At 41.6% G+C, this 16,460-nt stretch overlaps 1 protein-coding gene across 8 annotated transcripts in view; it reads left to right on the forward strand.

The window, feature by feature from the left end:
- The window catches only part of LOC110537838 (peripheral-type benzodiazepine receptor-associated protein 1), a 182,021-nt gene that overhangs the window by 162,795 nt on the left and 2,766 nt on the right, over nucleotides 1-16,460 (forward strand). For 5 of the 8 annotated variants that reach the window (XM_036937863.1, XM_036937871.1, XM_036937864.1 and 2 more), the window contains 5 exons: nucleotides 746-814; nucleotides 1,355-1,402; nucleotides 7,705-7,817; nucleotides 15,512-15,583; nucleotides 15,888-16,016. In XM_036937863.1, the coding sequence (XP_036793758.1) occupies nucleotides 746-814; nucleotides 1,355-1,402; nucleotides 7,705-7,817; nucleotides 15,512-15,583; nucleotides 15,888-16,016 (431 nt within the window). Of the gene's footprint in view, nucleotides 1-745; nucleotides 815-1,354; nucleotides 1,403-7,704; nucleotides 7,818-15,511; nucleotides 15,584-15,887; nucleotides 16,017-16,404; nucleotides 16,440-16,460 lie in introns of all 8 variants that reach the window. The other 3 variants (XM_036937869.1, XM_036937867.1, XM_036937868.1) reach the window with 3 other exon arrangements.

Below are 16,460 nucleotides of genomic sequence, written 5' to 3' on the forward strand. Positions count from 1 at the left end.
AAAAATTACAGACCTCTACATGCTTTGTACGTAGGAAAACCTGCAAAATCGGCAGTATATCAAATACTTGTTCTCCCCACTGTACCTGACTAGAAAGTGAGCCACATTCGTATGACTGGTTATCCCACATTGAACTCAGAGTTAACCAAAGTTACCTCACTGTCTCTTCAAAATTGATTCGTAGGATACCCCTCTGTAGTTCAGCCGATCTGCTTTGTATGCTCTCGTAGTTTGTCTTCACTTAGACTTGATTGTGTCACTGACTGTTTTAGGATAATCATCCCAGCTTCAGCTTTTGCCAAGCCTAATTCTCTTAGTTTTTCATCGACTCTGTGTCATGCAAATCACTTTAGTTAGTGTAATAAGCTCTGGGAGCTAATTGCTTTGGACCCCCACATACACACACACAGGTGCACACACACACCCTCAGGAACCACACACAGCATTACCCACCCTGCCAACTAGATCAAGCTGACAAACAATGTGCTTCTATTTCCAGCTTATCGTTCCCCCACAATGATCTCTGCAGATGTTTTAGCCCTTTCACTTCCACTTGGTCTCACCTGCTGTGTTCTGTTCGCTTTTTATTATTATTGGTTGGTTGGTTTTTAAAATGGCTTTTTACGGCCTTCAAAACTCATTCTGTCTCTTGTCTGGTCTGCTTCTTCACGATTTGGTGTCTCTGTCTGTCTGTGTTTTTCTTTATGGTTTCAAATTTGGTTTCCCTTTTTAAAACTCCATAAAGGCACTCGCTCACATGCAAAGCTTCCGCGTCGGCCTGTCCCACCGCCGAAACCGAGACGATCCAAGAAAGGTGTGTCTCGCTGTCGCTGCTGACTGGCTTTCTCTCTCTCCTTTCTCCTTTCCTCTTGCCCACTCTTCCCTTGGTCTGCCTTTTTTTCTCTCTCTATCACACTCCTTCTTGCTCACTGACCAGAGGGGATTTGTGGATTCACAGTATTAAATATACAGAACATTATAATGATCTGCCATAGACTGAGATGTAGTAGGTCGTTTTTTTGTTGTTGAAAATTAGGCCTAACACTTTTATTAATGCACTTATATGCATGGTTAAAGCATTTGGATATAGGAGATGCCATAGTTTCAGTGCGGTCCCACTCTTCAGCATCCCCTCTGATCTCCTCCATCTATCTGTGCCTCTGTCTACTCCTGTGTGACTGTCTGATATCATATCTGGCCTCAGGCTGCTCTCTCTAGGGTTGGCTTTGGTTTCTACGTTTTGATTTGGTTGTACTACTGAGTGTGTCAGAGCCAATTAGGACCAGAGTGAAATGCTTTAACCTGCTTCTCTCTCCCCACCCTACCCCACTCCCATCCCTATCTACTCTTCCAGTTGAGTCTACTGCAATGAGGGAGGATAGCTTAGAATCCTCCAGTCAAGGTTTGTAATGTATCCATCATTGGCTCTCTCTCTTTCTGCCTCACAAGCATGAAGGGACGCCCTCTCTAGCATCGACTGAAAACCTGCATGTATTAGACAAGATACACATGACATCATCATTATGAGACCTCTCTAAACCTTTCTCTAACTGCTCTAGCCTCCACCTGATACCTGCAAGTGAGTCGATCCATGAAATGAGTACCTTTTGGGTAGTGTAACTTTGTGCAAAAAAACATTCACCAATTGTTTACATTCTGCCATCAAGAGCACATGTTCAATAAAAAACATGTTTTCCCATTTATATAGTAAGTGTCAAATAAAGTAACATAGTCATCTTTCATCTTAAATCAGCCAGAAATCGCCTTGCGTCTGGGGGAATAGAATATTGTTATGTGTAACAGGAATCACACAAAAATGTAAGTTGTTATAACATGTTTAGCCTGTCTATCTATGGGTAACAGGGTTGATGTCTTTTGCTTGACCAAAACACCAGGAAATGTCCAAAAGGAGTAGAACCAGCTCACCTGCTTCGACACCAATAATGTGTATAAACCGTGGATTGCTGATGCTATGTAATGGCCAATGAGAAGCTTGAAGCCACTGTACGCAATATTAGCACTCCCCAGAAGGAGCAGTCCTCCATAGGAATTAATTCTACAGTATTTCAATAAAATGTTTCAAGGACAAAATTATATGTACAATGAACAAAAATAAAAATGCAACACGTAAACTGTTGGTCCCATCTTTCATGAGCTGAAATAAATGATCCCAAATTTGTTTACATCGCTCTTAGTGAGCAATTCTTCTTTGCCAAGATAATCCATCCATCTGGTGTGGCATATCAAGAGACTGATTAAACAGCATGATCATTACACAGGTGGACCTTGTGCTGGAGACAACAAAAGGCCACTCTAAAATGTGCAGTTTTGTCACACAACACAATGCCAGAATTGGCAATTGGTCTGTTGACTGCAGGATTGTCCACCAGAACTGTTGCCAGGGAATTGAATGTTAATTTCTCTACCATAAGCCGCCTCCAACGTTGTTTTAAAGAATTTGACAGTACGTCCAACCGGCCTCACAACTGCAGACCACGTGTATGGCGTTGTGTGGGAGAGCGGTTTGCTGATGTCAACACTGAACAGAGTGCCCCATAGTGATGATGGGGTTATGGTATGGGCAGGCATAAGCTACGGATAACAAACACAATTGCCTTTTATCGATGGGAATTTGAATGCACAGTGATACCGTAATGAGATCCTAAGGCCCATTGTTGTGCCTCCATCACCTCATGTTTCAGCATGGTAATGCACGGCCCCATCTGTACACAATTCCTGGAAGCTGAAAATGTCCCAGTTCTTCCATGGCCTGCATACTCACCTGACATGTCACCCGTTGAGCATGTTTGGGATGCTCTATGACCGTGTGTTCCAGTTCCCGCCAATATCCAGCAATTTCAAACAGCCATTGAGGTATGGGACAGCATTCCACAGGCCACAATCAACAGCCTGATCATCTCAATGCGAAGGAGATGTGTCGCGCTGCCTGAGGCAAATGGTGGTCACAGCAGAACACTAGTTTTCTGATCTACGCCCCTACCTTTTTTAATCTGTGACCAACAGATGCATATCTGTATTCCTAGTCATGTGAAATCCATAGATTAGGTCCTAATGAATTTATTTCAATTGACTGATGTAAAATCTTAGAAAGTGTTGCATCTTGTGTTTTTATATTTTTGGTCAGTATATTTAAGTATTGTTGTGGAGCAGTAACATTAGTACTCAATAAAAAAATATAATGCCAGTACCGATATCCAATATTTTCCTTGCCCCCCCCAAAAAACGATAACCGATATTAAACATTTTAGGGGCATTCTAGTACAATTAAATAGTTAACACACACACATGGACGCGGCGGTCTAAGGCACTGCATCTCAGTGCAAGAGGCGTCACTACAGTACCTGGTTCGAATCCAGGCTCTATCACATTCGGCCGTGATTGGAAGTCCCATAGGGCAGCGCACAATTGGCCCAGCGTCGTCCGGGTTTGGCCGGGGTAGGCCATCATTGTCAATAAGAATTTGATATTTACTGACTTGCCAAGTTAAATAAAGGTTACACACTACACTGACCCCCCAAAACAATTGTTGGCATTTACCAGTAAAAAATAATCAAGACCTATTTCTTTCACTTACTTGCTGTGCTGTTTCGTTGTTAATTTCTTGTCGTTTCATTCTCAACCAGGATTTCTATGGAACGCCGTTTGGGTCTTTGCATGTCCAAATAACACTATTTGACGTGTCAAAATAACACTATTTGACTTGTCAAATAAGCTTGTTGACCAATCAGGATCTGAATATGACTGCACGTCACATAACTTAACGTATTCAAACGTTTTTTACATAGTGTAATCAATGTGTAATAACTATCACTCGTATTTCATATGTCACAACGATGCATCCATACGTATGCTATGATGCTGGTAAAGTTGCCTAGCGCACCTGCAGTGCCTAGATAGCTTATGGATGCAAACACTGTTTTTCCCCGAAAACATAGCAAAATGACAGTCTGTTTCAGTAGCTGTAGTTACCTAGCTAACTACATAGCTAGGTGCCATCATCTAAAATAACCCTAATTTATAAGACAGTTCTTATTTGATTAATGGTGGTCGGACCCATCCATGTGAAGCTAGCCACAGTAAGGATTAGCCACAATAGTGGATTTTTTGGTTAGCCTTCAAAATAAAAGTATGGCATAATTCTACTATTTGTATTCATTTGCATCACTGTCAATTACATATATTTATTTTGAAGGCAAACCGCAAATTCCACTATTGTGCCTAATCCTTATTGTGGCTAGCTTCACAGCACATAACCCGGTCCGGTCGAGCCTCACTAACCAGATGAAGCTAGCTGGCTGCTTATAACGTTAGCTTTGGGCAACTGGATAGCTGGATAGCTATGTTTTTTCATTAAATTCATTTCAATTTCAGTAGGCGAACAACAAGTGGCAACCTAGCTAATACTTACAAGGATTCCTAAATCATTGCTAAGAATAATGAACATGACTGCAGTTTCTACTGGTCATTGTTTTTTCAGGCTTGTTGTATTGGTGCTAGCTAGGTACCCCAGAAGTTGCTGTCGAACAAATTATGCTTTATTACCAACATGCATCGTTCGTGGCCGGTGTTTGCATGTTTGCAGACTTTTTTTGTACTACTTTGACAGTGCTACTGTATCCTTTTTGATGCACAAAGACCCAAACGGCGTTCCATAGTATGTATGTATTATGTATGTCGTGAAGCTAATAGCAGTGACGCTATTACTGTGTAACTCCGGTAGGGCAACATCTGAAAAATAGTGCACTTGATAGTGTGTACCGGTGCTTGACCAGTCGGCGAAAGCCAACATCACCCACAACAGAGAACGGTTGATTGTCAAGGGCAATGAATTCCATTATCTTGGCTTTAATGGATTTTGCCTTTGAGTTGTCTCGCTGAAATGTTCTTACTGTTTCATATGACTGCTCGACTTGTTGACTGCTTGATCCACACAGCAGACATTGTGGGCTAGGTTAGGAATGCTGTGTTGCACGTGTAGCGCAAAATTTTATGTGGCGTCATTACGTCATGTACCAACGTTATATAGGTATGCATGGCAGCTTTGACATCGGTTTTTAGCATCGGCGTTAAACTAGATACCGATGTTGGCATTTTTAGCTAATATCGGCCAATTCCGATATGTTCACCGATATATCATGCATCCCTAAAAATATATATATTTTATGGAATAATATTGTTTTTATATATAATTTTTGTAACTGTTATTTTCAGTTCATTTGATATAATTTAAAAGTGTGCATTAAGATGTCTATAATGGAAAATGCTTGTCATACAAATGTAGACATTAATACAAGCAATTCCTTAGCTTCCAAACAACTAGGGCTTTACAGTGATTGTGAAAACTTGGAGAAATGTTATGGTTAAGTGGGTTAAAATATTCCTATAAGTAACAGAGGCTGCCCAGGGGCACGTCAAAATGCTGAATTTGGCACTAGAAAGTCTTAATTCATATAAAATATCTGATTTATCGAATGTTCCATGTATTCTATATTACAGGACACTTCATTTAATATATATAACCATCTTTTAAAATTCAATATTGGTGCACAATTTCTACTTACAATATCAAAGGGACTCTAACGGACTCATTTTGTTGAACGACCCATGCATTACACTTGACGACATCATTAACATGAGACCTCTCTAAATCTGTCTCATGCCTTATCCTGCTGCCACCAAGGTCTGTCTGTGTTTCTCCTATATTAATCCTATATTAATTTAGCAGTGGCGTACCGCCACTCCCAATAAGAATTATACAAATAATTAACATTTCTGCCGAGACAAGCTTTCAACATCAGAGTGACATCAAGTTACAGATCTTCCTCAGATTCTCATCAGGTCATCCGAAAAACCTTCAAGGTAACTAGCTAACTAGCTTGTAATCCTGGAAGTGAAGCCAACTCTGTTAATAGATGTATGTACAGTGCCTTTGGACCCCTTGACTTTTCCCACATTTTGTTACATTACAGGCGTATTCTAAAATGGATGAAATTAAAAATATCCTCATCAATCAGGTTTTTAGAAATGTTTGCAAATTGATTGAAAATAAAAAACAGATACCTTATTTACATAAGTATTCAAACCCTTTGCTATGAGACTAGAAATTGAGCTCAGGTGCATCCTGTTTCCTTTAGATATTTTTACAACTTGATTGAAGTCCACCTGTGGTAAATTCAATTAATTTGACATGATTTGTAAAGGCACACAGCTGTCTATATAAGGTCCCACAGTTGACAATGCATGTCAGAGCAAAAACCAAGCCATGAGGTTGAAGGAATTGTCCGTAGAGCTTTGAAACAGGATTGTGTTGATGTACAGTTCTGGGGAAGGGTACCAAAAATGAAGGTTCCCAAGAACACAATGGCCTCCATCATTCTTTAATGGAAGAAGTTTGTAACCACCACTACTTTGCTAGAGCTGGCCGCCAGGCCAAACTAAGCAATCGGGGGAGAAGAGCCTTGGTCAGGGAGGTGACCAAGAACCCTGCTGGTCACTCTGACAGAGCTCCAGAGTTCCTCTGTGAAGATGGGAGAACCTTCCAGAAGGACAACCATCTCTGCAGCACTCCACCAATCAGGCCTTTATGGTAGAGTGACCAGAGGGAAGCCAGTCCTCAGTAAAAGGCACATGACAGCCCGCTAGGAGGACTCTGACCATGAGGAACTTGAACATCTCTGGAGAGACCTGAAAATAGCTGTGCAGCTACGCTCCCCATCTAACCTGACAGAGCTTAAGAGGATCTGCAGAGAAGAATGTGAGAAACTCCCCAAATACAGGTGCGCCAAGCTTGTAGTGTCATACCCAAGAAGACTCGAGGCTGTAATCGCTGCCAAAGGTGCTTCAACAAAGTACTAAGTAAAGGGTCTGAATACTTCTGTGATATTTCCGTTTTTTTTTTTTTATACATTTGCAAACATTTGTAATAACCTGTTTTTGCTTTGTCATTATGGGATATTGTTTGTAGATTGAGGGGGACATTTTTGATAATAAGGCTGTAACAAAATGTGGAAAAAGTGAAGGGGTCAGAAATATTTTCCGAATGCACTATAATAATTGTTAGCTAAAATACAGTAACGTTACACTAGCTAAATCATTTTTGGGGTTAATATAGACTTGACTGGGGATGTCATTGAAATTAAATTAAACTGTCCTTGATTTTCCCCCCTCACCCCCTCCTCCTCGCTACTTCTGCCACCACAGCTGGAAATTAAACTTAGGGGAAACATTGTCTGCTTGCCTGGCGGTGATAATGATGATGATGATCTCCTTAAATGCATTTCCCTCTTCTCCATCTCCATTATCCTCCTAACCCTGTTTAATTTTATTTTCTAAGTGACATCACTACATGAACTCTCATGTCTTTTCATGTTTTGCACTTACAGTTCACTAACTGTCGAGTGAAAACAGGCTAAACTGGCGTGACTCTTATGTGACCCTCACCATCTTGCTTGCCTGCAAGGAAATGGGCCAAAAACATCATCATCAAAGCCAACCACTGCTATTGTTAATCTTTTAATCTTGGTTTTCCCTGTGATGGTGTGAAGCTAGCTATGCACTGCATGATTCTGAGTTACTATGAACTGCATGCTGACATGGAGGTTCAAATGAACAGGGTGTGCCACTCAGAAATTGTAAAAAATCTGGTCCGAAATTTGACTCTGTATTTCTGTGTTGGATCGACAGATCCCAGCCAGTCTGGTGTTGCCATGGCGAACCCAGCAGGTCCCGTTCCTCGCAGGATGAAGGCCATCTTTGACTACGACCCTCGAGAGAGTTCTCCCAACGCTGACATTGAGGTAAGCGACATGATAGTCCCTGTAACAAAAAAGGCTTGTGCTATAGTAACATTTTTAAAAGAGCAAAGTACACATTTCTGATTCAATTGACAATAAAGCTGTAACAATAGCGTTCTATTGTTTGCAATGTTCCCCGGAACTGCCGTGCAGAAGAAAGATCAGTTGATGCTGAGAAGCAGAAGATTGAACTTCACTCAACTTTCTAGAGTTTTCTCTGTTAGTTAACACCTATCAATATTTCCTTTTACTGTGGGAAATGTGATCGAATCAATGCAATATATTAGACACTTTGAATGCAACGTACAATACCAAAACAAAATGAACTATCCAAGAGATTTTGTTGTAGGCAAAGCACATTGGAGTAGGATTCTATTGCATTGACAGGCACGACTCAGGCCCGTATTCTCCAGTGTGCCATAACCAATCAGAGCTGCACTAGGCCTATATGCAAACAGAACATTGCCATATATTGATCTGTGCCATTCACTTTGAACTGGACTGTGTTTATAGCATGAGCAGTCGTGAGTGGATGTGCTTGTTAGAGATCCAAGCGAGAGCTACAAGTAGCAACGTGTGCACATTTGTTCATATAATTTGCTAGTTAGTGAGTTATTAGCCCAGTTATAGTTCACTCCCCTGCAACGGGGGAGTGATTGCTTCCGACAAGAACACTAAACGTGCATTTCTAGCCATCTTTGAAAAGTTTTGTAAAGAGCGTTTTTTTGTCTTAAAGGGGTATTATTGTATTTTGAGACAGGTTTGAATAAGCTAAGTAGCCAATAGGCAGAGGGTAGCATAATTAGTCTGATTCTCTGTAATAATGGTATGGGAATAATGATGTGTTTTATTTTGTGAAGTGGTTTCTTGCATCAAACAACACAAAATGTTCAGCCACCTTGTCTGAAGGACAAGTGGAAAAACAGATAAACAAGTCTCATGGAATGTAGACCTACATTGAACACCACACATTGGCTGCTACTGTAGGTTGAATAATAGAACAGCTATTTCCATGTTAAAATGTTATGGAATATATTTTTTCCATTGTTTTTGATGGTAGGCCATTCTGGTTGGCCTACATTATGATCAAATAGTCACAGTAGCCTACTTGACCACTGTTAAAACTGTAACTTAACGAGGGTACTGCCTACTATAGTCCTATTGTAACCATTGACACCCAAATAGCTGCCAACTTGATCCATGGCTTGATCCATAAACTTGTATCCCAGGCTGAGACAGAGTCACCTGAAGCAGTAAAGCTAATTGTGGGAAAATGTAACATGTGCATTCTATCTGAACATTTACCATCATACCAGCAATATGTTACATGTTCTACCCAAAATTAAGCCTGTCTGGACCTCTGTTATGGTAACATCCCAGGTGCGTATTTTTCCAAGGCACTACCCAATCTTGGGGGTTCAGCTCATCCCAGTCTACAAACCGTGTTTGCAGTGAGAGAAGGCTAAAAAGGTGGAGATTGAAAGCTGGACTCGTGAAGCTACTAAAGCCCTGCAGGACTGTTTTGAGTCCACTGACTGGGTGGTCCTGATGGACAGCGCTGATGACCTGGAAGGGGCAGCGGATACTGTCTCTGAGTACATTAGTTTCTGTGAGGATCTCGTTATTCCCAAAAATAAAGTCAACATGTTCCACAATAATACATTGTGGGTAACTCTGGAATTAAAAGGGCTCCTCAATCAGAAAAAAACAAGTGTTTAAATCAGGTGTCAGTAAAGGGGAAAGGAAAAATCTTCAGAGGCAACTCAAAAGCAAAATCAAGAAGTGCAAGGCAGCCAACACAGACACATTAGAAAACCTTTTCAAGGACAGTAGGAAAGCCTGGCAAGGGCTACAAACCAATAACATTGTATGACCGTCAAATGATCTTACTTTTGCAAATTATTTGAACAGTTTCTATTATAGGTTTGACGTGTGATTTTACATCGCAGAGAAAAGTCTCCTTTGACAGTATAGACAGCATACCAGCTGTTGATTTACAGATCTCTGTGAATGACGTCAAGCAATACTTTCAACGTGTCAACCCACGAAAATCATATGGTCCAGACGGCATTAGCAACAAGGCACTTCAGGCATGCGCAGACCAGCTCGCATTACCGTTCCAGAAGCTGTTCCAGCTGTCACTGGACAGTGGGATAATTCCAGACTTATGGAATAAGTTGCTGATTGTCCCAGTAGCTAAAAACAACAGGCCAAAAGAAAATAACGATTTACGCCCTGTAGCCTTGACATCTTGACCTATGACATTTTTTGAAAAAACAAATTCTCTCTGGTTTCTCATCCCAATTAGATCCAAACCAATTTGCCTACCGTGTCTCCAGGGGTGTTGATGATGCGTTACTGGTCATGTTGAACAATATCTACAAACATTAAGAAAAGGCAAATAGCCTAGAGAAAATGTTATTCATTGACTTCAGTAGCGCGTTTAACACCATCCAACCACACCTACTGGTAGATAATCTGGTGAATTTAGGTGTCAACTCTCTACTGATCAAGTGGATTAATAGTTTCCTTGTGAACTGTACTCAACAAGTGAAGTTTAACTCCGCCATCTCTACATCTAGAACGGTTAATGCGGAAGCCCCTCAAGGTTGCGTACTTTCACCAATACTGTACACACTGTACACAAATGATTGTCAAGCCTCTGACTCAGCCCACAAATGTGACTCACCGCCTTATGTAGCAACATTTGAATTTCATTTTTTTTTTTACATTGGATAAAAGTAGTAATAATAAACTGCATTTGAGGAAGTAATGGGAAAGTAATTCTGCTTTGAAAGTTGATCAACTTGTAAACTCACTTTTGAGAAAATTGTGGTATTACTATTGGAGAGCCGTTGTGTCTACACCCATTCAGCATTGTTGACAGCCTCTTAAGCCTTAGCTCCACCCATCTCTTTAAGGGTTGATCCGTGCGTTCTGTACTAACTTTCCAGCTACTTCCAGACATCTAAGAGAGCAAGAACAGCTCACTGAACATTACTCACCTTAGTAGAGCTGGTTAGGCTGTTATGTTATCCAGAATGTTGGTGACTGCAACTGTGCTGTCAGATTGTCCATTCGTAAATTCAGAGCGCACACTGGATGCTCTGGCCAATAAGTAGTGTTGTTCCGAAAGCTCTGACCTCACAATGACAGTCAAGCACCCAAGCTAACTGGCTAACATTGGCTAGTTACTTCCAGACACATAATGAGAGTGTTCTCTCACTCTGACCATTTTACTCCCCCTAGCAGAGCTGGTTAGGCAAATTTCATGTTATCCAGAGCGTTGGTGACTGTAATTGTGCTGCTGGCAACAATTTAATTACGCTTTATTGCCGACGTTTACTGACACTGGACATATTCAACGGGTGTTGAGCGTTCAAAAATTAATCAGTTATTCTGTGCTCTGGCACACTAAGACGAGAGTATTTTGTTAAGAAATGTAGCTAGATAGCTAGCAATTAATACCAGAGCAAGGTGTAACGTTAGTTAGCAAGCCAGCCAGCTAATGATAGCTAGCTAGCTAACAGTACGCTAAATTGAAATGAAAATACTTTGTCAAAAGTAGAGTGCAGTCTTTAGTTAAGACATGTAGCTAGTTAGCTAGCTAAACAATGGACCAACATCCCCCCCCCCCCTCCCCCCCCCGCAGCTACTCGCCCAAGCCTCTCCAGGTTCTCCTTTACCCAAATCCAGATAGCAAATGTTCTGAAAGAGCTGCAAAACCTGGACCCGTACAAATCAGCTGGGCTTGACAATCTGGACCCTCTATTTCTGAAACTATGCACCGCCATTGTTGCAACCCCTATTACCAGCCTGTTCAACCTCTTTCATATCGTCTGAGATCCCCAAGGATTGGAAAGCTGCCGCAGTCATCCCCCTCTTCAAAGGGGGAGACACCCTGGACCCAAACTGTTACAGACCTATATCCATCCTGCCCTGCCTATCTAAGGTCTTCAAAAGCCAAGTCAACAAACAGGTCACTGACCATCTCGAATCCCACCGTACCTTCTCCGCTGTGCAATCTGGTTTCCGAGCCGGTCACGGGTCACGGGTGCGGGTCACGGGTGCACCTCAGCCACGCTCAAGGTACTAAACCCCTGCCCCTGAACAGGCAGTTAACCCACTGTTCCTAGGCCGTCATTGAAAATAAGAATGTGTTCTTAACTGACTTGCCTGGTTAAATAAAGGTAAAATAAAAACGATATCATAACCGCCATCGATAAAAGACAGTACTCTGCAGCCGTCTTCATCGACCTGGTCAAGGCTTTCGACTCTGTCAATCACCATATTCTTATCGGCAGACTCAGTAGCCTCAGTTTTTCTAATGACTGCCTTGCCTGGTTCACCAACTACTTTGCAGACAGAGTTCAGTGTGTCAAATCGGAGGGCATGTTGTCCTGTCCTCTGGCAGTCTCTATGGGGGTGCCACAGGGTTCAATTCTCGTGCCGACTCTTTTCTCTGTATATATCAATGATGTTGCTCTTGCTGCGGGCGATTCCCTGATCCACCTCTACGCAGACGACACCATTCTGTATACTTCCGGCCCTTCCTTGGACACTGTGCTATCTAACCTCCAAATGAGCTTCAACGCCATACAACACTCCTTCCGTGGCCTCCAACTGCTCTTAAACGCTAGTAAAACCAAATGCATGCTTTTCAACCGTTTGCTGCCTGCACCCGCACGCCCGACTAGCATCACCACCCTGGATGGTTCCAACCTAGAATATGTGGACATCTATAAGTACCTAGGTGTCTGGCTAGACTGTAAACTCTCCTTCCAGACTCATATCAAACATCTCCAATCTAAAATCAAATCTAGTCGGCTTTCTATTCCGCAACAAAGCCTCCTTCACTCACGCCGCCAAACTTACCCTAGTAAAACTGACTATCCTACCGACCCTCGACTTCGGCGATGTCATCTACAAAATAGCTTCCAATACTCTACTCAGCAAACTGGATGCAGTTTATCACAGTGCCATCTGTTTTGTTACTAAAGCACCTTATACCACCCACCACTGCGACCTGTATGCTCTAGTCGGCTGGCCCTCGCTACATATTCGTCGCCAGACCCACTGGCTCCAGGTCATCTACAAGTCCATGCTAGGTAAAGCTCCGTCTTATCTCAGTTCACTGGTCACGATGGCAACACCCACCCGTAGCACGCGCTCCAGCAGGTGTATCTCACTGATCATCCCTAAAGCCAACACCTCATTTGGCCGCCTTTCGTTCCAGTTCTCTGCTGCCTGTGACTGGAACGAATTGCAAAAATCGCTAAAGTTGGAGACTTTTATCTCCCTCACCAACTTCAAACATCTGCTATCTGAGCAGCTAACCGATCGCTGCAGCTGTACATAGTCTATCGGTAAATAGCCCACCCAATTTACCTACCTCATCCCCATACTGTTTATATTTATTTACATTTCTGCTCTTTTGCACACCAGTATCTCTACCTGCACATGACCATCTGATCATTTATCACTCCAGTGTTAATCTGCAAAATTGTAATTATTTGCTTACCTCCTCATGCCTTTTGCACACAATGTATATAGACTTTTTTTTTTTTTTTTTTTTTTTTTTTTTCCGCCTATTCCTACTGTGATTTGTTAATTGTTTACTCCATGTGTAACTCTGTGTTGTCTGTTCACACTGCTATGCTTTATCTTGGCCAGGTCGCAGTTGTAAATGAGAACTTGTTCTCAACTAGCCTACCTGGTTAAATAAAGGTGAATTTAATTTTTTTTTTTTAAAATCACAACTCCTGACATTACTACCCTGCATGAATCTGCAGGTGGCTAACCAACCAGGTTCTATGGCTATAACTAGTCAAGCAAATGTGTTTGAAATACGAAGAATCATACACATAATGTTAGCTAGCGACCCAGCCAGCTATTGTTAACTAGCTAACAGTACACTTTAAATAAAACCACTTTCTGTCAAAATCTGAAATGTGTAATATCTGAAAATCTAGCTAGCTAGATAGTCTATCTTACCTGTGGTCTGAAATCGGAGTAAGTTAGATAGCCGGAGCAAATTTACCAGCTAGTACGTCTACCAACAGTTGCGGTTACATTCTATTGAAATGCATACTTGCATGGAGTCTTTTGTTAAGACATGTAGCTAGCTAAACAATGGACCATAATCACAACTCATGATGTTACTATCCTGCATGAATCTGCAGGTAGCTAACCAACCAGGTTCTATGGCTTTAATTAGTAAAGCAAATGTGTCTACGAAGAGTAAGATCATACACAATGTTAGCTAGCGACCGAGCCAGCTAACATTAGCTAGCTAACAATACACTTGAAATCACTTTCTGTCAAAATTAGAAACGTGTAATATCTGAAAATGTTGCTTGCTAGACATCTTACCAATATACATCATGGTTGGAAGCATCTCCTGTCTGACTCATGCATGGTGGCCCTTAGTTTGACAATGTAATCCAGACTGGTGTGTTCTCCATCTTCTTAGCTATCATACTCGAATTCCACTGATTTCAAAACTCGGTCCTCCAGAAAGTGGAGAGCATACACATAATGTTAGCTAGCTAACAGTACACTTTAACTTGACATTAGGTTTATGCAGTTTTACTACACGATACATTAATACGCTATACATAAAAATCAGCGTCTGACACGATTACCTAGACATACTGACCAGCTCCAATAGACAGACGCGTGCTATATGGCAGACCAATCCAAACACATCTCTCGGCATGTCCAGCCCACTCATTATCTCAGCCAATCATGGCTAGCAGGAATGTTGCTCGCTTTTTCTGTGGCTAAACCAACTAGGCTCGTAGTTTTTAACAATTTTATTTGTATTTACAGATGGTATACAAGTTTGATATTAAGGCACATGAAAGTAAACATGTTCGAGAAGGCATTTATGCCAATAAAAAATAAAAATGACGTTCAAACAGCCCTCCTGTGAAGTCGTGACTTGCGACATACGCCTACTTTCCTGAATCGGGTCACAAATACTCTCAATTTGCAGATGACACAGCTGTTGTGGGTTTTCTCTACCCAAACCCAAGCCTCTCCTCAAGGTTTTGACAGAGAAATGGCAGTTCGTCCAGTGGAGCGCTTTCTTGAAATAAACGTTAAAAAAACTAAATTGGAAGGAAAAACTCCACTACCCCCTACGAAGATCAATGGGGAATCAGTCGATAGAGTGACCACAATGACCGTGCCTTTGCAAAGATTAAGAAATTGCAACAGAGATTTTTTTTTTCACGCAAACTTAACCATTTTAATGTAGACCGCCATATCTTACATGTTTTAGAAATCTGTTATGCGGAGTGTACTGTCCTTTGGTCTGATATGCGTGATTGGAAACATGCGAGTGCAAGACCAAATCAAGCTTCAGAGCTTGATCAAGACGGCGGGGAGGATAATTCGACAGTTCTCATCCCTTTCACTCAAAACTCTGTCACAGCAGCAGCCGGACAAGGGGAAAGAGACTTCTTCAAAAGAAAATCAAAACAGAGATATATGTGTAATGCATCGTCTGTTGGTCCCTCAAGTATACAGCAAATTACATGTTCAATTTGAATGTGTAGCTATAGCACTTTAATTGAATTACTTTGTGTAGATTCTGTGTTTCCATGTCTTTTTAAGCACATGACCAAATTCATTTCCCCCTGGTGGGATAATAAAGTTAATCTGAATCTGGTCTTCTCTATCGTCCTCTGCAGGCGGAGCTGACCTTCAGTGCCGGGGACGTCATTTATGTGTTTGGTGACATGGACGATGATGGCTTCTTCTATGTAAGTGTACAAGCATACACCTTTTCCAAAGAGAACAATGCAGCTATCTCTCATGTACACAAAAACTCTGAGAAGGTTGTAAGCACTCTCTTTTTTATACCGTTTCAACACTTTAAAGGCATGACAATTTGAATGACAAGGGAAGCTGTTGGATTAGATAGTAGTAACATTAGTTGTTCTTGTAGTAGAACAGTAGTAGTGTTGTAGCTGATGAACAGACAGGCTAGCAGACCGTCTTTTTAGATTGACTACAGTAAAGGTTATATGTGATGTCGGTGTCTAATGTGTATGCGGGTGTTTCCAGGGCGACCTAAACGGACACAAAGGCCTGGTCCCGTCTAACTTCCTGCAGGCTATGCCAGAGGCTCCTCGGAAAGCCCCACCACCTGACCCTCAGCCTCCGCCTCTAGCAGAGCCCAGGAGAGAATTACAGGTGCGTCTGTGTACGGGTTACGCCTATGACACTGTGGATACATGTGTACAGTACATCACCAACTGCTTTGTGGCCAAACACTAATGATGGCCTAATTGCCAAAAATGTTTCTAGCCCGTTGCCTCTCAAAGCACAAATAGAAGCATGAACATTTTTGTGTTTTTGTGAAGGTGGATCCCCCACACAGCATTTGATGTTGCAGAAGACTGCCCATCTTTCTATGCACTTTATTATCGACCATTTTCCAAAATATTCCCTTTTCATTTTGTTTTCATATCTATGCTTTTTTAGTCGTTGTATGCATTTGTCTTTTTTTGGTTGTCTCTATAATTTCCGTTCTGTTTTTACATTTCTTTTCTCCTTCTGTTTCCTGCATGGCCTTTTGCAGAAGCAAAAACGAACTGTGCACTTTAAGACTTGAGCGTAAGTGTCTCTGGGGCGGAA

The sequence above is a fragment of the Oncorhynchus mykiss genome, chromosome 12 (genome assembly GCF_013265735.2).
Source record: "Oncorhynchus mykiss isolate Arlee chromosome 12, USDA_OmykA_1.1, whole genome shotgun sequence".
NCBI lineage: Eukaryota > Metazoa > Chordata > Actinopteri > Salmoniformes > Salmonidae > Oncorhynchus > Oncorhynchus mykiss.